Source organism: Primulina eburnea, chromosome 9, assembly GCF_022965805.1.
Source record: "Primulina eburnea isolate SZY01 chromosome 9, ASM2296580v1, whole genome shotgun sequence".
Lineage (NCBI taxonomy): Eukaryota > Viridiplantae > Streptophyta > Magnoliopsida > Lamiales > Gesneriaceae > Primulina > Primulina eburnea.
The window spans coordinates 4,827,919-4,850,474 of NC_133109.1; the positions used below are offsets into that span (position 1 = coordinate 4,827,919).

The 22,556-nt window shown below is 34.4% G+C and overlaps 4 protein-coding genes and 1 non-coding gene across 6 annotated transcripts; 1 reads left to right on the forward strand and 4 right to left on the reverse strand.

Annotated features, from left to right (window-relative positions):
• Positions 1–441: 441 nt before the first annotated feature.
• On the forward strand, positions 442–1,455 carry LOC140841178 (mitochondrial import inner membrane translocase subunit TIM23-1-like). Its single transcript, XM_073208419.1, has one exon. It carries the CDS (start codon positions 580–582, stop codon positions 1,132–1,134), a length of 555 nt encoding a protein of 184 aa, XP_073064520.1. The 5' UTR covers positions 442–579; the 3' UTR covers positions 1,135–1,455.
• An 837-nt stretch (positions 1,456–2,292) lies between these two features.
• On the reverse strand, positions 2,293–6,546 carry LOC140841177 (U-box domain-containing protein 35-like). Of its 2 annotated transcripts, XM_073208417.1 has the most exons (9): positions 6,184–6,546; positions 5,883–5,974; positions 5,578–5,699; positions 5,245–5,439; positions 4,184–4,685; positions 4,005–4,103; positions 3,467–3,895; positions 2,539–3,375; positions 2,293–2,438 (listed from the first exon to the last, which is right to left on the reverse strand). In XM_073208417.1, the coding sequence occupies exons 1-9, from the start codon at positions 6,323–6,325 to the stop codon at positions 2,337–2,339; spliced, it is 2,520 nt and encodes an 839-aa protein (XP_073064518.1). In that variant the 5' UTR covers positions 6,326–6,546; the 3' UTR covers positions 2,293–2,336. The 2 variants fall into 2 exon arrangements, with proteins under 2 accessions (XP_073064518.1, XP_073064519.1); XM_073208418.1 differs by lacking the exon at positions 5,883–5,974 and having other exon boundaries at positions 6,184–6,539.
• A 1,928-nt stretch (positions 6,547–8,474) lies between these two features.
• LOC140841179 (uncharacterized) lies at positions 8,475–10,901 on the reverse strand. Its single transcript, XM_073208421.1, has 4 exons — positions 10,443–10,901; positions 9,939–10,079; positions 9,476–9,793; positions 8,475–9,138 (listed from the first exon to the last, which is right to left on the reverse strand). The coding sequence occupies exons 1-4, from the start codon at positions 10,854–10,856 to the stop codon at positions 8,734–8,736; spliced, it is 1,278 nt and encodes a 425-aa protein (XP_073064522.1). The 5' UTR covers positions 10,857–10,901; the 3' UTR covers positions 8,475–8,733.
• A 1,653-nt stretch (positions 10,902–12,554) lies between these two features.
• On the reverse strand, positions 12,555–17,262 carry LOC140841180 (COP9 signalosome complex subunit 3). Its single transcript, XM_073208422.1, has 11 exons — positions 16,962–17,262; positions 15,961–16,076; positions 15,629–15,875; positions 15,137–15,194; positions 14,912–15,001; positions 14,511–14,576; positions 13,915–14,004; positions 13,646–13,804; positions 13,429–13,550; positions 12,921–12,993; positions 12,555–12,816 (listed from the first exon to the last, which is right to left on the reverse strand). Exons 1-11 carry the CDS (start codon positions 17,156–17,158, stop codon positions 12,748–12,750), a joined length of 1,287 nt encoding a protein of 428 aa, XP_073064523.1. The 5' UTR covers positions 17,159–17,262; the 3' UTR covers positions 12,555–12,747.
• A 4,767-nt stretch (positions 17,263–22,029) lies between these two features.
• On the reverse strand, positions 22,030–22,110 carry TRNAL-AAG (transfer RNA leucine (anticodon AAG)). Its single transcript has one exon. It is a non-coding gene; the product is annotated as a tRNA-Leu (tRNA).
• Positions 22,111–22,556: the final 446 nt, after the last annotated feature.

The following is a 22,556-nucleotide window of genomic DNA, read 5'->3' on the forward strand; positions in this document are numbered from 1 at the left end:
CGGTTATTTTCATTGTTTATAATAATATAAAATATAATGAAATTCAAATGATACTGTTATTTGATTAACTTGAATTTCATAGACATGTAAATGATGAATTTGAAACTTATAAACTTATTTATTTAAATAACAAAAATAAATATTAATATTTTTGAAATTTATCAATCCAAATATACATGTATATTCCAAATTTGAGGGGTTAGCAGTGTACCAACACTATGTGATTTTCTGTTATTCACTCTATTTTATTAAATCTAATGACATGATAGAAATCGACAAAGATATCAAAATATGTATGTTCATTTTTACATCGTTATTTTCTTATAATTATATTTTGATTCTCATTTAAATAAGAATTAAATTTATTATGGAAAATATTATATAAATATTTAACGCGTGTATCCATATATTAATATAAAATAATGTATTGGAAAACAATATGTTAATGAACTTTTGTCACCCCCTTGGACAAGTCACCGCAGAGATCGACTGGGGAGCGCAGCGAAAACCTAAATAGAACTCGTCACCGCTCCTCCGCACGTCGTTCCGCCTTAGCATAAACCCTAGAACGATCGATCAATGGCGTACCAGCCTCGAGCTCCAAATCAAGCTACCAATAGTGACGAAAACGATTCAACTCGCCGACTTTACAACCCTTACCAATCCGTGTACAATCTCCCCACCTCCCCTGAATACCTGTTTCAAGAAGAGTCGCTCGCTCAGCGCCGATCCTGGGGGGAGAATCTCACGTATTATACGGGAATCGGATACCTTGGCGGCGCATCGGCTGGAGCTGTCAAGGGTCTTGTGTCCGGAGTTAAATCCATTGAGCAGACCGATACGTTTAAGCTGAAAGTGAATCGGATTCTTAACGGATCGGGCCATGCGGGTCGACAGGTGGGTAATCGATGCGGTGTTATCGGGTTGATGTATGCGGCTCTTGAGAGTGGAATGGTGGCGATTAGGGATACCGATGACGTCATCAACAGTGTCGTTTCGGGGTTGGGGACTGGAGCTCTGTACAAGGCTGCGGCGGGACCAAGGTCTGCGGCGGTGGCCGGAGCCATAGGTGGCGTGATTGTGGGGATTGCTGTTACGGGGAAGCAGGTGTTGAAGCGATACGTGCCCATTTGATTATTTTTTTTCTTTCTTTCTCGGACAATTGTGATGATCGCATCGCGTAATCAAGAAATTGGAAGATTTTTCTCTCTGAATTCACGAAGCTGCAGTTTTGAGTAGTATCTAGCAATTATTTTCATAGACATGGAGTGTAATATTTGTTAGAAGACATGGTTTTTTGAATAAATTTCTGGAACTCATTTAGACGGTAATCTATGAATTTTGGCCCATGAATTTGTTGGATGGGAGCATTATGTTTTCCCATTCAGATCCTCCATTTCATTGAATTCTTTGGAGGACAAATGTATGAATGGAAATGTTTGGTGATTTTCTTTAGTTTGTGTGCATTTTCAATGTTGTTTTGCGCTCTGAAAGTGGTTTTCTTATGACTGGCAATTCATATGCACCTTTGTCCTGGTGAAATTTTCTTTCTTGCATTGGTAGCTTGGTGAATGGTGATTCAGTACTCTCCATATTCTATGTTCCAAAATATGCATCACCCCCCTTGCATTTCTTTGTATGAAGATAAGATTTCAGTGACTCATTTATGTTGGATATATGAAGGTATAAAAAATTTAAAGAATGGGTGATTGAGTTTTGCAGTTTCATGATTTCATGTGCATGGGAGCTGTACAAATCTCTTCACATCAATGGCCTCGGACACTGTGGTGAATTCGTGGTTATGGAAATCTACCAATTTTGAATAAGATTGGTTCTTAGTTAATAACATGTGCAAACTGTTGGCAAACTTGAGTTAGTTAAGTGATAAGACAGAAGTCAAAGAATTGGAAATAATGGATTCAAAAGACTTTATGGTTGTTGGTCAACAGTTGTAAAATAACAGGAATATAACTATTAAATTTGAAATTTGAGATAGTTTTATATATAAAAATTTTATTTAGTCTCTTTGAAAAAAGTTTTCTTTTTTACTTTTCTAATTGCAGTATGTGAGGCTGTTTGATGATTCATTTGACTGAGTTAATAAGATGAACCTTTAGATAGCATTTATCGAGTTTCTTTTCGACACAAATAACTAACACCCATGAGCCTAGAATTTAGAAATGGAAAGTAAACTTGCATGCAGAGTCTTTGCAAGGTAGGCTTTATATAATACGAAAAGTGCGCAGCAGTCATGCTCTTAATGTCACTCACGTCTGATATATAACAAAGACATTGATTCAGAGGGATGTATGAACATATGATTAAGAATTTCCCAACTAATACACATTTTCTAGCGTTGTGCTAGTGCCGCTTCCACTTCCAGATGTGTAAATGCGAGAAGTTTCCATTTGGATTTCAGGATTGCCGTTCGTTGTTTCCTAGTTGAACAAGAAAACACTCTTCGTTATCGCGTTAATATATATGAAGTGATTCTAGTATAGTAAAATCTGTTACATTTGATATAAATGTCCTGCTGACCTGACTTGAACTCGAGCTTTCTTGTTGAAATCTTTTATGACGAAAATTTGTACCACCAAATTCCTTCAGAAAAACATGGCTAGAAGGTGATGTTTGTGCAAACCTTTTATCTTGTGAATACACATGATAAAATTTGTTTTCGTCTTTAACTTCTGATCCCAGCTCCTTCAGCCGTTCCAATTCAGGTAATATCACGGAATCAAGATCTGGCCTGTCTTTTCTTCTCAATTCACAGCAATTCAAGGCCAATTTAGCCAAGGATAAAACTTCCTTAACAGGCCAGTCTTTCACCTTATGGTCTAGAATGTCACCGAAATGGCCTTCCTCTATAGCACTCTCAACATAATGTGTTAGGCCCATTGCAGGTTTGGCTGTCATGATCTGCAGCAGCATTACACCTAACGAATATATGTCTGATTTTGTTCCCAACATTCCTGTTTGCTGGTACTCTGGATCAATGTAACAGAATGTTCCTGCTGGTGCTGTCATGTGATACTGAGTACTGGAATCAGCCAAAGTGGGTGGAACGAGCCTTGATAGGCCAACATCACTAATCTTGCTCACAAAGTTTTTGTCTAAGAGAATATTTGCAGGTTTAAGGTCACGGTGAACGAGTGGCTCTGGTCTCATTTGATGAAGAAAATTAAGAGCAGTGGCGATTTCTGCGGCTATTCTGATACGAGTGCTCCACGATAAAGGTGGAGTGCCATTTCTGCAATTAAGCCTGTCTTCTAAGCTTCCGTTTTCCATGTACTCATACACGAGGCAGCCATGCTCGGGACATGCTCCCAAAAGGATTACCATATGGGGATGTCTCATCTGACTCAACACCTCAACCTGTCGGATATAAGAAAACATAACATAAATTATGTGATCTTTTACATGTGGCAGTGTCGATTCACTATTTTATACTTGAATGAAGAAATACCTCTCTTTGGAATTGCTTTTGACCTTGCGATATATCTGAGCTCAAAACTTTTATAGCAACAGGTGTGTGATCTAAAGTAGCTTTATAAACAAACCCATATCCCCCTTCACCGATCTTTTGCGAGATAGAGAAGTTTTTTGTTGCAATTTCAATTTCATGAATTGAGTACCTTCTATATCGAATCACACAGCGGGCTAATGCATCAATTGCCTTCTGCTTCTCTTCGGCCTCATGTTTGAACTTCATCTCTGCACGCTTTCTCTTGACCGATTCCAATTCTGCAATACGTTGTGCCTTTTGTGCTAGTTGAACTGCAGCTTTACACTTCTGCTTCTCCCTCTCCACAATGGCCAATGCTGCCTTTTGCGCTTGCTTAGCATCTTCTAACTTACTCCATTCCTCCAATTTCCCCTGAGCATTATCTCTTGCCTGCATTAAAAAAATTTGTTAGTTAATTTCATATTATGGGATGCTTCACTTTTTCCAGTACTTTATTTTTATCAATAAAATACACGGTTTATTTTGTAACTTAATTTACCTTCTCTCTAGCAGTTACAGTTTCCTGGCATGCAGCATTGTACATGTTTATGGTTTGCTTCAATTCTGCGTTCAATCTTCTCAATTCGTCCTCTGTTTCCTGGAATACACGGTAAATGATGTTGCATTTGAATCAAACTGTTTAGTTTTCCAAAATTTGTTGAAGCTTTTTTAACTCACAGATGCTTGAGGAGATTTGGGGCTCTTTGTTGAATCTGAAGATCGAGGCTGGTCCAAAAGTTCGAAGGAGACATCAGAGGTAAAACTTGGAACTCCAGAATTGTTACTCGATCCAGACAAAGAATGAGTTGAAGTCTCCTTGGTTCGGACCCGAAGATTCAAATTTGTCACCGACTCCTGGATGGCAGAATGCTTGTTGCTAGGTTCAATCCCACTAGTCAATGAACTGAAAGGTGAGTTGTGATTGCTGCCATAGGGTAAAGACTCGTAACTACTGTTTTCTGATTCCACATATATGGGATTCTTACTCTCGTTGCACTTTTCCCACTGGGCTGCGTGGACAGATCCACTACTTTCTTCCGAGTTTTGAAAGGGGATCTTACTTCTCATAAGCCTTTTACTTGGAGTCGTTTGCAGATAATCTCTACTATTCAGCGGCGAAGTATTCTTGCTTCCATCATTAAATGAGAACTCAGAGACAGCACTTTTCCAACTTCCTTGACTAAAATAAGATGTTCAAAATCCATAAATCGAATATGCTTGTCTGACACAGTAGGAGAGAACAAATGATGGTCCATAAACAATGCCACATAATCACTCTCAAAGATTTTGCATGATCTCCACACCTAGATGATGCCGCACTATCACTATCGGTGATATGGCACTGTCTGCACCATTTGGCATGGACCCACTGTGCAATTGACCAAATGATGGTCTAGATGATATCACATCAATTCTCACGTTGATGTGACAACGATCTACACCCTTTGATCTGGATCCATTTTGAAATCACCAAAGGATGCCATCGCCACTTTGAGTGACTCAGACATCATCTGCATGCTTTTGATCTAGTCACGTTTGGTTCTTGTGTAACTAAACGTAACGTGATCAATACTTGGTGGATAACCATCTGGGGCCATTATTAACGTTAAAAGATACTGATTTTTGAGCAAATCGTACTCTATTATAAGAATACATGCAATTGTGAAATCCCAATTCAGGTATAAACATATTGTTAGGCTGTGAATCCGACAAAAGAATCAAAAGTGTGGTCAACTTACGGACGAAATTTTGCAGAATCTGGGCAATGAGGTGAGAAAACATTGTGTGGCATTGAACTAGTTGCACTTGTGGGAGTGGAAGGTTCGCTACCAGATTTGATTTTCAACACTTTTCCCTTCGATACAGTGTAAACTGAACAAGAATCTGGTGCAGATTTCCCTATCGAACTCGGAACATCTGCATTTCTAAATGCCCTGTGAATGACCGAAGAAATATTAAAACCAGGTGAGCCTATCATATATGCACGTACGTATTTGATAAGGTTCAATTAAAAAATGTATGATTCATCAACTTTTTTGATCAGACAACATGTTGCAGGTAAATGTATATACCGTGAAATGGCGCCTCGACTAGAAGCACCGAGAACAATGGTTGTGATGGAGTTAGCCATGATATACTCGGTAAGCGCGCCTGCAATGTCAAGGTCTCGAAGAACTACCTCCTTTGCTATAATCTAAAGACATTACGTTAGTGTAAAAATCCATCATCTGCAAGAAATGAAGCTTATATACACAAAATAGGTGGGACAAGCTTCAATTTCTAATACATTATGCCTATATATCTGTGGCTCTTGCCTACCCCTTCTCTCGATCAACTCGTCATCATGTAAACTTATGCAAATAATTGTGATAATTACCCCTTTTCGAGCACAAAAACTGCGATATGGAAGGAATAATTGTTGTGTTTCGGCTTGAGTAAGCGCGCGGCCTTCTTTTATCATACCATCCTCTGCCCAACATCAAACAATAGCTTCAAAATGCTAGAACCTTATCATTAAATTAAATTGAAATCTTGTGAAATATTAATGTATTTCAATATGATTATGACAAAGATGTCATGCATACTGTAAAATTCTTGAATGATACCAGGCCAGCCAACTTTCATCAAAATTTAAATTTATTTGTTACAGCAAAAATAGAAGGACGAAGAAAACCTACGGAGGTGAAAACTAGGTTGGCTGCTGACATGCACGAGGATGAGTCTATTATCCTTCAGCATTAAATTGTCGATGGCCCATTTGACGGCGAATTGGCTGTTCTTGTCTTTGTCGATTGCCACCGCTGAGGAAATGATCGTCATCTCCTCACGATAATGATTTGCCACGTGGGCGGCGGAGGAGTGGTGGCGCTGGACAACACGCCGCTGGAAATGGCTGTTGTTGGGTGGCGCTACCGTGGAAGGTCAGCCATGCATGCACCGGAGTTAAAGCGGCACCGGTTCACAATTAAATGCAACAATTTAGTCAAACAGTCGATTGCCTATATTTAAGGGCCAACTAAATTGTTGGTGTTGTCAAGTCATGAGAATTTCCACCTCTCTTTTATATTTGACAACATAATTTTTTTAAAGTACATTTCATTTAATTTTTCTTAAAAAAATTTAGAGTGGGTTTCACGTGAGATCGTCTCACGGATCTTAATCTGTTAAACGAGTCAACTTTACCCATATTTACAATAAAAAGTAATACTCTTAGCATAAAAAGTAATATTTTTTCATGGATGACCCAAATAAGATATCCGTCTCACAAATATAATCCATGAGACCGTCTCACACAAGTTTTTATCAAAAATTTATTTCGTTATTTTACTGGTTTAAAACTTTGTTTGAGTTTTGTATAAAATATATTGATTTTCACCAATGTGGATAGAATGCTTTAATTTGTTGTTTTGTTATCAATGTTTTTGTTGTGAATTAATTTTTAGGATAAATAGATATAGTTGAAAAAGATATACAAAGTGGAAGAAAACGTTCACCAGATGAATTTGAAAAGAATGGCAAAGAAATATAAATAATTATTCAATTGTTAAATTGGAATTATTGGCACTTGATATTATGTTAGATATATAATCGAAGATATGTCAGCGAGTGATGATGATATAAAAGCTCGTCAAACATAAATTTGAATGAGATGTTTGACTCATGAATCCACTTGTATAACCCAATTGTGTGTCACAAATAGAGGATTCAATAGGTTGTGTAATATATTGTGTATGAAGGAGATTTAGTTGTTTCGAAAAATGTAAATTAGAAGAAATTGGGGCATCTTTCTTGCATATTATTGGACATGTCCAAACTCAATACTAATTTTATATTTTTTTAAACTGTGTTTAGGTGAATATTATCTAACTGATGCTGGATATATATATGGTCCTGGTTTTCTTGTATTTTTCAGAGAAACTCGATATCATCTTAAAGAGTAGATAGAAAACACTCCATAAAAATAAAAAAAAAATTGTTCAATCTTCAACAATCTTCCGTTCGAAATGCAATCGAACGATGTTTTGATTTGCTAAAAAAATATATGCAATTTCTTTGTAAACGCGGACGCTCGTCCACGTGGAGCGTCCGCGCCTTGTAGATTAATTGTTTATATTCTATTTTGGGCTTTTTTAAAAATAAAAACTTATTTTTGTATTTCACATTAAAAATAATGATAATTTTTTTTTCCCACCAAAAAACATAAATTTTTCTAAAACTAAATATAAAATAGAATTATTTTTTAAAAATATTAAATTTATAAAACTATTTTCATATATATAACTACTTACATTAACTAATACAATTTTTTTTTTGTTGATAATTTTGACGACGACATATTATATAACATCTTAACTTGTAGGAAATGATGAGCATTAATGAAATGAAAAACTACGACGGGGAAGACGGCAGCGGAGCTCATCCCAAATGGGAAGCTATTTCAGTTCATAAGAATAATTTGACGCTCGACACAGTGGCGATCAGATTGTTTGAATGGATCGGAAACCAAACTTATGTTGTATCATTTGCCAGAGAGCTATATTTCACATCCCCTTTACATTCAAGACTCACGATTCCCATACTAGAAGCCACCAAATCATAATCCCTAGCTTGCATTGTCCCCCTAAAATCCAAAAAGCGCACAACCCTCTATGTAAAATTAATGATCTTTTAAATATGTCAAATATATCTAAGTTTACAAACACGTGGTTTGAAAAGTAATATGCTGAAATCAGTAGTAACAAATACACATGATGAAATTGGGAAATAACTTGTGTTCCATGCCACACCTAAAGTAATGACTCTAATAAGCTATGATGATATAAATTTGGTGTATTTAATCATGTAACTAAACCCAAATTCACTCATAGTCATAATCACTGGACACTTCTAGTCTAGTTAAAAATACCAAATTTGTCAAGTGTGCGTGTGCGTGTGAGTGTGAGTATAACAAGTTTAGTGCATGATAAAGTAAATCAAAAACATTGAGAATTATATATATATGTTTGCATACAATAGGTAATAATGTTTCATTGTTTTCTTCCTGAGATAAATAAAATTGCAGCACATCCATTCAACCTCAAGATCGGTAATAAAGTTACTGCAACTCTAGGGAGCAAACACCACTCGAGCCTATCATTTCTCATGCACCCAGACAACTACTATCTTGAATCACTCGAATTCTCACTATAAAATGTGGATCACATATGAAACTCGAACCAAATGTTGCCTTACCTCCTCCTTTTCCTCTTCGTAGTGTGAAATTCTAGCGGGAGGGGAAGGGTAGCAACCAACACTTTATTGTCACTAACAAACTTGCAGCCCAAGTATTCATAATGTGGTCTTAATGAGATTGAGTTCATCCGAAGATCTTTGGCTATATCCGAAGGGTCCGACCGAAAATTGTCGGCAAACATGGAGAGTACCAGGACATAACTAATAAGCAATTGCTGTTTTTCATCAGGGATTCTCCTTTGGTTTGAACCAAACATGGAGGAAAACTTCTGTGAGAAGATACTGGGAAACTTGTGACGTTTTGCAGATGATACACCATCCATGGAATTTCTGTCCTTGAACTTGATGAGATGAGTGATGTATGACAATATGCCAGCCATCTGTCTTTTCTCCTCCTCATCCTGCAAATTCAAAAAGGGAATGAAGATAAAACATAACCTCAAAGTGATGTAATGCTAATTTACAAATATTTTTCCGTGAATGATAGGTTGGTTGCACAAATAAGATAATTTCATTCATTCTTTTTTTAAACAAGATACTAAATTCCTTCACAGAATGATGGTCCCTGATGGAATCTGCAGTTCATATAAAACAGAAGTTTTAACATACATGCACTTACTTAAATCACATGTCTTAACCTGGGAGATGAAGCATCACCGATTATGCCAGTAAAGAAAAATATATGCGTGCACATATTTCAGAAGCCTATACACTATAAACTCGTGTGCAGATCCTTACCTCAACATCTTTCAATTTCTGAATTCTGTTACATACAAAACTAGGGTAAACATCAGGGTTCATTTCTGACCCTGCTTGTGTACGTTCAAAGATATCAAGAAGGTAGTCCCACTCCCCTTCAAAAATTATCTTGTTTAATGGATATGCCATGTCTGATGTGGTGGCACCCAAATCATACGGTGGGATATTGCGAGCATTAGTTGTAGAAGCAATGGCTTGTAATGCCTCTTTATTTATCTTGATCTCTTTCAATTTATTGTCCAAACCCTGCTGAGTTTCTGGATCCTCTGTCTGCCTTAGGGTATCAAGTTTCAAATCCTGATATCCAAAGCAATCACAACATTAAAAGAAAAAGGAAACATAACATAAAAAATAAGATACACACAACTCAAGTCAAACTTTCAAGTATTCCGAATCCTTTCTCAGCCTACAGGGGTTCCATGAATAAAACAAAGAACCATACCCGTCTAATATTTGTCTTTGTCGAATACATGACAGTGAGAGTCCTAAGTTTATCGGCCCTCTTCTCAGCCGTTTCTTCGGCCTGGTGCAAATCATTTTCAGGTTGCTCTGACTCTCCAATTTTCGGCTCCAACCTAAATATCTGCCCATATGACCAAGTGCATACAACATAAGAATTTTTTTTTTTTTTTAAAATCAGTAACTGGGTAAGTACGAACACCATCTCGGTTCTTGTTATAATAATTCACGTACCACATTTGTAATAGTGATATAACAGTGGAGAGAAAACTTTCTATATAGGATGCATCCATGCACGTTGATACATAAGATGTGAATCACTGTCGCATATTAGCAAAATTCCAAATTGTAGCTAAATCTACATTCGGGTATGAGGTGCACTTTGCAAGTCCCCCCAATGTTCAACAGAACAACACACTATCCCGACACCTTCACCCGGTATCAAATCAAACCAAAACAATACAAAAAGTGAAGAACGGAAACTTACCCTATTGGCAGCAATCGGAACAATTTTCAAAACGCCAGTCTCCTTATCCAACACCCCAAGAGCATAATTACACAGTTGTGGTGTCGCGGCCTCTCCTGAGTAACTTGTGCCCACAAAATTCACTTGAGACCCATCATCCCGCACCACCAGCTGCATTCTGGGCTTGTTAGGGTTTCGCGTGTTCAAACTCTTGTAAACCTTAACGGAATGATTCTCTTCCGCCTCCGATTCTGAGTTGTTGTGATTCTTCAACGGATCATAACCAGATGGAAAGTACCCGATTATTGGTGCCATTTTTTTATCCGGGTTCTCGCCGATTGTCTTGATTTTGACTTGTAAGGCTTCATAGATTTTCGATTTTCCAACATCTTCTTCAACTTCTGATTTATTTTTCTTGGTTTTCGATTTCGCCATTGTTGAAGCTGCGTGGAGATGGAGAACAGGTCCAAAAAACCCTGATCCTTTTTCCATTATAAAAATGGACTCCAATTAAATGGGCCTTATTATTTTGAACTCTAATTAAAAGTCAGGCCCAATATAATAAACTTTTAATGTACTCCCCATATGTGGGCTTATAATTTAATAAGATTTGGTGTTCTATATAATAATAATAATAAAATATGAAATAGTAGTTTAATAAATAAAATCAATAGTTTGAGATAGAATAAATGTAACGATCATGGGTTATCTTGATCTTGGACTCCCTCGGATGTCTTGTCCCATCTTGGCTTCCCACTGAGACCTTTCCCTCACGAGCTTTCACATGCGTCATTACTCATCCAAGACCTCCTGGACACATAGGTCACGACAAAGCAATCCTGGTACTAGTTGTCCAGGAGGTTTTGGTTTCGAATCCTGGGAATGTAAAATTTGCAATGTCAGAGCTGGAGAAGTTCTGTAAATAATGACGTCGTGGGAAAGCACGGGAGGGAAAATGCCTCAGTAGGAAACCAAGATAGGACAAGGCCTCCAAAAGAGCCCAAAATCAGGATAGCTCATGGTCGTTACAATAAATATTAAATTCTATATGCTTAATTCATTGCACTAAGTAATAAAAAAAATGTACTATTATATAAGGGTTCAATTTTGTCTAATCAAAAGATCAAAAAATATATATAGTTCTACTTAAATAATCAATTTTACTGTTTTATCAAATTTAAATATTTTTATAAGATGTTCTAAAAATCCTCACCTCATTCATCATGTTTTTGGGAAAAATATTGCTTCTTTGTACACATTATCTGAATTCATTAGTAAATCTAAGATTTTGGATAATATTTTTTAGTGAGTTATTTATCATTGGGGAGTTCATCATATTGTAAAGATATATCTAATTATATGATGCATTTTGTAATTACCAAGTTCAAATTTCTCTTTATTGAACAGGTTTCTTCATATTCCTTGCTTTAATCTAATCATACATATCAATTTTTTTTTTCTTTTGGAAATTCGTGTTCAAATGTAGACTAAATATACTTTTTAAAAAATAAAAAGATTAAATATCATTTTGAATAATTGAAATTGGTATGTTTGGTTAGGACACTCGTTTACTACACAAATTTTGGATTTGAGAGTTGAAGAACGAATTTGAAAATTATTGTTTTATGGTGCTGTAATCTTAGTATGAATTAAGAGATAGAATCAGAGTAACTTATGTTCATGAATGTTATCGTCGAGTTCAATGCTCGTAACAACGCAAAGTACATCTACTTGAGTGTTAATCATTTAATGAGATTTAATGGATCGAACTGTTAACCTTATTATTATACTGCTTAATAAATTTTAACAAGCTCAAAACGATCATCCTCTTGGCTTGCTCTTCAATTTGGTACGACCCTTGTTTAAAAATATGAAGATAAAGTTCTATGTTACTTTTGAAGTTTGGAGTTATGATTTATGAATCTTTTGCGAATGTTCGAAGCTTTCATAAACTCCTAGAGATTTTGATGAAGTAGTTTTTTAAAGTCCTTAAACTAGCTCAAAAATAAACAATTGTAGTTCAAAAAAATTGAGGAATGACAAATTTTGTGCCTAGTGCAAGAGCAAGGCTCGAGCTCGACTCATTCAATTGAAACAGCGGTATACAAAAAAAGAAATAAGAGTGGAGCACATAATTCAATTGTCTTGGTTTCACAATTCTTCAAATGCAGTGGCAAAAATTCCCAGTGCATACAAACTTAAGGAGGTGAAATCTTGAAGCATCATATATGTTCCTTGTATTTGACAAGAAATCGCTATCTGTTTCTAGCTTCTCCAGACCAAATAGATTCACATCGAAACCATTAGAAGATGATATACATCTTTCTCATATGTTGAACTTCGAAGGAACGTTATCAAAATCATCAAAATCAAATCTCTTCTGCTCTTTTCCAGCCTAAATACATGACCAACAAAAATAAATCAAAGGAATGTAATAATTTAAGCAATAGGCAATGAAATGCAAATGGTACATCAGGGGGGTGGCCGTGAAACCAGTACCTTCCCAAGGTAAGAAAGATCGGATGACATGAGTTCATTCATGGTCGTTACCTTCTTTGACAGTGTCATAGACCTAATACAATTTGCAAAGAACGTATCAACTACCCAATCACATTTCATCGATTATGCAGTAAAGAGGTAAACTAGCAAACAGAACTGTCATTCTTGCTCACTTTTCTGGTTCAAGTTACCAAATATAACACTACATTTGCAAGAAATTAGAGCCGTGGCCGGTATATATATACAAAAGGTGTAACGCTACTTGGTGGCAAATGATCAGGGCACTCTAAGACAAAAAGAATACATTTCATATTTTGTAATTTGTTTTCAAAGCGCCTGAGTGTTGTCCAGCGGATGCTCCTATTACACTCGTAGTCTCTGAAGGATGAGAACCAACTATGTACAAAAGGACAGTTACAGATTTCCATAATCCATCGTGTTTATTTAGAGGGATTACTGAACCTTCTCATCAATTCTACAGATACCAACAATTATGACACATACATACCTGCGGATTGAGGAGTCAATTCGTTCAATCATCTCACAAGTTCTGTATTGCTCTGGATCCTCCAGGAATCTAACCATCCCATCCTTCTGGTTAATTGTGGCATAAATTTCACCACCTTGGATCTACAAAACAAGAAAAATGGTTCAAGAAAAATGGCTTGCTAAGACCACTTTTCTTTTCATTTCTAAACTAGAAAGTCACCAGATGCTTCACCTACCATTTGAAGTACATGCATCTCAGCCTCCTTGGGACTATTTAGTTGGACAGTATTTGCTATATCTTGTAGGGAGAGCGTTAGGTATGTCTGTGTCAACCTCTGAATATTGCGTTTATACATAGAGGACACTACTTGTTTCACCAACCCAAGATTCTTGTCCTGAAAGTGGAGGAAAAAATCATATCTAATCTACCTATATATTCAGTATAATCTATCTAACATAATAAATGGCTGAGTGAAGAGCTTCAACATAGTATCTTGCAACTTACACTATCAAATTTGTCCTTGTTAGCCTGAACAAAGGTTTCAAGCTCTGATATTCTTCCAGTACTATAACTATTCACCAACTCAAGGTATGGCTGCTCAATAAAAGAAACAAGAATGACCGAATTAGGAGAGAGAAAAATATATGCAAAAACAAATCAAAGGTACTTCGGATCTAAAAAAATCTGACAAGATTGGCAAGTCGTAATCTTTCTTTTGATCATGTCAAATTAATACACACCCGAACCATAGAGCTTGAATCCATAAAAACATGATCCATGTTTATGGGATAACTTATTCAGTTCTGTTCTTTAATATATCAAATCTTGGAATAGTTTCAAATCAGTTTACCGTATCTCGGTGAAATGATCGCATTCTGTCTTCACAGAGTTCCAAATTAACCATGATAACGGGAAAAAATTAAATTTACATTGGATATCAATACCCTAAAAAATCTAAAAATCATCTAAAAATGATTGCATTTCATCTTCACCGAGTTCCACATTGACCACAATAACGGGAAAAAATTAAATTTACATTGGATATCTATACCCTAAAAAACCGGAAAATCATCTAAATGAAAAAGGTATAAGAAGTATACCTGAGAAAAGTTTTTCAGATTCCTTTGGGCGGCTGAAGAAGTATACTTGGGGAAACTGGTCGAGAACTGCCATTAAAATATAATTGTTAAAGCATTTTAATAAAACAAAAGTTGCAGGCCGAAAGATAAGGCGGCCAAACAAGATTTATCAGCAAAGAAGAACAGTTAAAATAAAGTTAATTTTGTCGAACAATTAGAGAAAAGCTACCACAAGGATACCTGACACAAACAAGCACACTTGCAAAAATAGTGCTGATACCAGCATACCTAACCTAACAGTATGTCACAAAAATAGAACACCATGTGTCTGCCTTCCTAACAACATAACAGAATCTAACATGCTAAAGAAAAGTTGATTCAACTGGAGAAATAATGTGTACGCATAAGTAGACCAAAAATACCTGTCCAAGATGAACGAGAGACACCAGTATGTATTTTTTGTATGCTTCAACTGCTATAGCACTTATAATGGACATAGGTGCAGTTACAACCTAGGAAAAAATGCAAATAAGAATGATACATAAAAATAACTGCCGAAGAGGTTGAAGTAACAAATTAGTACATCACAAAAGGTAGAATCTAAAGAAGATAATATGGTACAAGAAAGCAGATAAACAGTCACGTACATTGTGCAGTAGCTCCAAAGCTTTCGGATATTGCTTCTGTCCAATGCATATTATGCCCCTGATTTTATGCAAGATATCAGGTAAGTGTCAATAAGGTTTCCTTTTCTTTTGGCAGCAACAAAAGGACATAGGAGATTTCAAGATACGTAGCAACACTATCATAGCTGCCACACTGTATCTTCGGACTCTAAAATTCAAGGCATTATACTTCAAAAAAATAAGCAAACAGAACATGGACAAGCAATTATTTGTTGACCAAAGTAATCTCTATCGTAAACTTATCACAAAAAATTGAACTGAATTACAGGCTATTGTTAACAGATCGGAATTTTGAAGGTATACGTTATTATTTCAGTAATTAAAAAGAAGAATATGGTAAATGCAAATGGGGTTATAGCAATTTGATCAAATCCAACGCAGCACATATGTTAATACAAAGGTCAATCAAAAATCTGAGCGAGAAAGTGTTTTTTATTGTCTACGGAAACATACCCATAATAGCAATAAAGTAGAAGATCGCGTGGTTGCTCAACCTCAAATATGTCATCTTCCAATATGGAAAGACCAGACTTATAGCACTTTGACAATAAACATAGAAGAAGATAATCTGGATGTAAAGTTGTTAAATGTTCAGATGACGACTGAAGCTTCCGCAGAGCTGTCAACATTGGAGCCACACCTCGCATGGGATCTTGAAGAAGCATAACTTGGTCCTTAAACCTTTTACAAACAGATATGACTGCAAGTCAAGTCACCACCAAAATTTTAAAATCAGAAAGAACATCAACAAAAGAAACTGATCACATAAAAGAAAAGGTCAATACATTTATCAGGTGCCAACCGAATTTGCTCTGCAGCACAGAAATTTATAAACTTGGATATGGAAAGCACAATCTCATTGACTTGTTCTTTCAAAACTGGCACCGAAGTGCACGCATCCCTGAAAGAACAATGTACACGATAAAGGTCAAATGGTTGTCGGCGTATAAGCAAACAGAAAAGACAGTCAATTGAAGAAAATTTCAAATCAAATATGAAAAATTTAGAGTCGGCTGGAAAATTCAGAGATGCTTGATTAGCAATAAAGTCTGGAAAATTCAGTTTACCAATAAAAATCTTGATATCATTCAATGTATCAGCGATAAAACAAATCCAAGACCTTTCAACATTCCCATATGATATTGGAAATATTAATAACAACTAAAATTTGCCTCTTCCCTCAAAAATTCAGCCCAGATGCACTAAAGATTCTACTAGAGATTGAGGACTTCCTTATAAACCGGAAGCAAAACAAAGTGATACCAATATACTTTTCCTTCTTACATATATTCGCATATTAGCTGCACGAAAATAGAAGACCAGGCCTTAAACTAGGACAGACTGGATCGAAAGCTCTCAATCAATTTAACCCTTTCCAAACAAAATGAAAGAAACCCAAATATTACAAACCACTATTCGAACTAACATGAAAAAATTTGCCCAAGAAAAAAAAAAGCCTCTCGATAAAAAAATTGTAACATACACGAGTATCAGTGCTCCATCCACAATGCGAACACAAACCCCAGGTTTAGGCAGACAAAAACCAAACATCACAACGCCATAATTTCTAAACAAATTGAGAATAGCCTATTACAGGAGAGTACAAAAACCAAGGACAGCATTTCTGGCATATAATTCGCCATCATAGTGGCGGTAACTGTCTAAATACGACTACACAATGCTAAAAAAATAATAATAATAACAGGAATATCCTTTTACTGGACTACACGCTACACAGACGAATTAATATCACATAATGCAATTAAGGTATGAGATGAATATTTACAGGATGTAGAGGTATCCAAGGGAGTGTATCGACGGGTCGAGTTCGTTAAGTAGAGGAGCGAGCCGACTCGATTCAGTGTGAAGCAACTCTTCGGATTGTTTTAAGAAGCTGGAGAGCTGAGTTAGCTCGTTGATGTCGCCGGAAAGCCCTTGGATTTGAGCAACCACCGATTCCACCGAGTTCATGTTCAGATTCATCTCTTGCAGATTTCCGCCCTTTGATTGCCTGTCGATTACGGGACGACGATTGAATGTGAACAACAATTTCAGAAGAATATTAAACGGAAAGAGTCGCCATGGCTTATAAGCGTTTTTTAGGCTAGGTCTTATATTTTATAATTAAGTTGTTATATTATTTTAAATAATTTAAATATATTAATTATTTTATTTAAAAAAATACAATATTTTCGGTTAATATAATTATATATATAAATAGTTTTATAATTTTAATATTTTAAAAAATCTTTTTATATTTATATTTAGAAAATTTTATGTTTTTTAAATAAAAAATATTTAATATTATTTTTATTTTGTATAAATAAAATGTTGATTAAATAATTTGTACTTAATAATTTGCTTAATAAAACATTAAAAATTTCGTTTTTATATTAAAATAAAAGGATAGAACAAATTCGTATTTTAAATTTGATATAAAAAAACAAAGTTATAAAGTGGGGATTTAAGAAATGATGATAAAATGAGGATTTAAGAAGATATACGAGGATAGTTTGAAGAAATAAAATATAAAAATACGATTTTTTTTAAAAAATAGTGAGGTATCTTAACTTTTTTTGATAAAAACAGTTATTTGCAACTTTTTTTATCTAACAAATTATGAGAATTTATCAGTTTTAAAACTATTTTTTAAAACTTATCAAATCTGTCAAACGTCTTCTTAGAAATATAACTATAAAGTGGGTCTCATGTGAGACCGTTTCACGGATATTAATCTGTGAGACGGGTCAACTCTACTTATATTCACAATAAAAAGTAATACTCTTAGCATAAAAAATAATATTTTTTCATGAATAACCTAAATAAGAGATCCGTCTCACAAATACGACATGTGAGATCATCTCACACAAGTTTTTGCCATAACTCTATAACCCTCATCTATTAAGTTACAAAAAATATCGCTTGTTAAATAAATCATTAAAAAACTTTACTCACAAATCCAACCATATAAGTTTAATAGTTTGTCTCTTGTGAGATGTCTCACGAAATCCTATCGATATTCACATAAAAAGTAATACTCTTAGGGTGTGTTTGGTTGAGTGGATTAAATAAGGATAGATTAATAATCAAATTTATATCGTTAAAATTTTAAGATGTTTTAATAATCATTTTGATCCGGTTTAAGATCCAATTTTATTAATTAAATAGTTATCCATAAAATTGGATCTTAAACCGAGTCAAAATGATTATTAAAACAACTTAAAATTTTAACGATAAATATTGGACTATTAATCTATCCTTATTTAATCCACTCAACCAAACACACCCTTAGTATAAAAAATAATATTTTTTAGAGTGAGTCTCATGTGAGATCGTCTCATGGATCATAATCTGTGAGACGGGTCAAGCATACCCATATTCACAATAAAAAGTAATACTCTTAGCATAAAAAATAATATTTTTTTCGTGGGTGACCCAAATAAAAGATCCGTCTAACAAATACAACCCGTGAGACCGTCTCACACAAGTTTTTGCCTATTTTTTAATGAATGACCCAAATAAAATATCCGTCTTACAAAATACGATCCGTGAGACCGTCTCACACAAGTTTTTGTCTCATTTTAAAATTAAAAAAACTCAAATATCTCTCTATTTTCTCATTAATATCTTTCCTCCAGGCCAATCTCCATAAATAATCTTCTCCACGCTCCAACAACCATCTTCTTCATCATCACGACCATTGTTGTCCATCATTGCCCATATCCACCACAGGTCCCCCATCAAATTGATATCTCAAAATCGAAGATTACGATGTCAACTGAAAGAGTTTCGTAAGTTTATTTACATATTTTTGCAATAATATTGTGAAATTTCTTTATTATAGTGGTTGAGTTGTGATGTTTTGCCTATTTTTTTATTGATGATTTGAAAATATCGGTGATTTACTCTGTTGGATAATTTTGATGCTTAATGAATGAAGATGAAGCAAATTATTCAATGTGTTTGATTGAAAAAATTCGAAATGAATCACGAAGTTTAATGAACGAATATTAAGTTCGTTGGTTCTATATTAAACTCGAAAAGAGTTCATCGAATGTTGAAAGAACTTTAAACGAGTAGTCGGAACATGTAAAGGACGGAAACCGAAAAAAGAAAAGGCTCGATGACAGTAGTAGCCGAGCACGGATCTGCGCACAGGTGCGCGTGCACGGGGGCGCTTGCACGCATCTCTTCGGATTTTTCTGGTATTTTTTCATTTCTTTGGCATGATTGTGGTCAGGTCTTTTCACATGAAAAATATTAAATGTTTGATTTATTCAAAATAAAAAACACATACACAAAAACATATCATTTTGCATATTGCTCTTCTTCTTTTTTTAACAAGAGAGAGTTCCATTCATTTCTTTGTTATAGAACTTGGATATTTGAGTGCACATACACAAAAACACGGTTTCTGGAGATCATTTTATAATAAAAATTATCTCAAATTTTATTTTTTGTCCTAGTTTATGGATATCATTGGAGGGCACACAGATTGTCTTTTTGTTCTGCTGATCATTTTTTATTATTTCCGCAATAATTGTTTGTTATATAGAGATTATTTTAATTACGAATAGGACGATCGTTTTATAAGCACATGCTATTATGATATTTGATCATTCATTACATGGACATCTTAAAAAAGCAATCTTACATTTTTTGACAATATTGTTTTTTTACTATCATATAATATTGAAATCGATATATTTTTTCTTATGCAAGCACGTTATAAAAAATATTGAGGATAATAATAAATAGTCCAATCCAAAAGAGATGGAATTCATGATAAAGAACACATTATTTGGAAATTTAATTACTTGTTCATAAGATTACAAAGCATAAATCAAACTTTATGGTATGATCTTCTGGTGATGATGGATATTTCACGAGGAACAAAGATGGATTATGGTTGGTAGTTTGTAAGAGATCAATTTGGTTTTCATTGTATGAATATTGTCTGGAAACATGACTAGAATGTAGGGACTAAAAAAAGCATGAGTGAGTCTCATGTGAGACCGTCTCACGGATTTTAATCTGTGAGACGGGTCAACCCTATCTATGTTCATAATAAAAAGTGATACTCTTAGCATATAAAATAATACTTTTTCATGGATAACCTAAATAAGAGATCCGTCTCAAGAATACGACATGTGAGACCGTCTCACACAAGTTTTTGCCAAAAAACATTATCACTTAGTAAGGTTACTGATGCAGCTAACAAATTGACTAGTGTATGGGATCAGTTTATCCATTTATAGCTTAACAACATATATTATATTAGTTTATCCTTATATATGTTTTTTTAAGTTAAACATTCATAACATCAAGTAGGTAAATCCCGAGTTATAATATAAGAAGCCAAGATGGAATATTTCCATCTAACCAAAGTAAATTGGAAAAGCTATTAAATACTCTATGAGCGAGAAAAGTGTGTCACAGTATTGGTCGAACGAAATATACACTTGATCGACACAAAATGATTGACTAGGAACATAGAATTAATATATTATATTAGTTTATCAGTATATAGGTTAATGCCTTATACTTGATTAATAGGTTTAAACAAATTTGTAGGATCGTTGAGACCGACAACGGTTGTCGGTCTCAACTGTTTATGTTTGAATGGTTATTTTAGTACTCCATCTGAAGATGTAGTCACGAAAAAATTGTTGAGTATATGATGAAAGAAAAAAAATATTCGAATACACGTAGATGGTTGATATTAATGGTTGCATAATAATGGTAAATTATGATATTAGTTGATATTGGTTGAATTGTTTATATATAATGGCTGTTGTGCGTTGAAAATGGTTGATGTTAATGCATGAAATTAGTTGCCCGATGGTCTATGTGATGTTAATGCATGGCACTAGTTGATAAATATTCAAATACATTATAAAAAATATCAAACAAAAACATATTGATACTTAAAATTCTAAATATAAATAATGTATAATTTATTGATCATAAATAAATTAAATATTTTAATTTCATTAAAAAATTATTTAAAGTAAAAAATTTAGCACGGTTTTAAGAAAAAACCGTCGCTACTTTTATTAATTATAAAAAAGTAAATAATATAAGTTCATTAGAAAAATAATTTAAAATAATAAGGATTTCAAAAAAAAAAAATCGCTAATTTTAAGGAAAGTTTTTAAAATCACCGTTAGAGTGAGTCTCATGTGAGACCGTCTCACGGATCATAATCCGTGAGACGGGTCAACCCTACCCATATTCACAATAAAAAGTAATACTCTTAGCATAAAAAGTAATACTTTTTTATGGGTGACCCAAATAAGAGATCCGTCTCACGAATATGACCCGTGAGACCGTCTCACACAAGTTTTTGCCTCACCTACTCAATTTGCGATGATGCTTTTAAAAATTGTCGTCACAATTAGCGATAGCGACAGTTTTTGAAAATCCATCGTTAATGGTTATCCATGATCGATATAAGGACGACGGCCAAAATTGTCATTAATTTCACATTTGATCATCGTAAGACAGTTTTTTTTTTAATTGTGAATAATCTTAAATCTACACTCAGAAGTAATCGGATTTGGAAAAAAAGAGTAGATAAACAGGGTTTTTAGAACAATATGATTGCATTATAAGATCTAAAACTAGATATTACGTTATAATCTAAACTCAACAACAAGGTTTATTTTTGAAGCATAACTGAAAAAAAATGTCAAACATTTAATTTCAAAAACATTAATTGGAATCCCAATGACATATTAGAGTTCTTAAGTAAAATTCGAGTTATAAACTTTAGTATTATCAGAATGACCCCTCGATTATGTATGAATTAGTATTTTGGCCCATCCACTATAATCCTAAAACAGATTAAAAATTGTGGAGAGTGGGATTTGAACCCACGCCCTTTCGGACCAGAACCTTAATCTGGCGCCTTAGACCAACTCGGCCATCTCCACTTAATGCTTATTTTCGCTTGCACAATTATTTTTATTCTACTAAATAATATTACCAAAAATGAAAATAAAAATGGATCTCATGATCTGGGTTTGACCGAACCAGATTTGTCGCACAATAAATTGCATGCTTATTATAAATAAGTATTTATATAATATTTTCCATTTATTTATATAATATATTTCAACTGTTACATTTTATCATCATAGAAGAATTATCAAATTTATCAAATAGAACGATAATTTGGTTTGAGGTTTAAACCAAAACAAGAACCACAATTTTCGACTTGACAAATTCAGAACGGCAAAAACTTCTGTGAGACGGTCTCACAAATCGTATTTGTGAGATGTCTTATTTGGGTAATCCATGAAAAAATATTATTTTTTATGCTAAGAATATTATTTTTATTGTGAAAATTAATAGGGTAGACCGATTTTACAAACTAAAA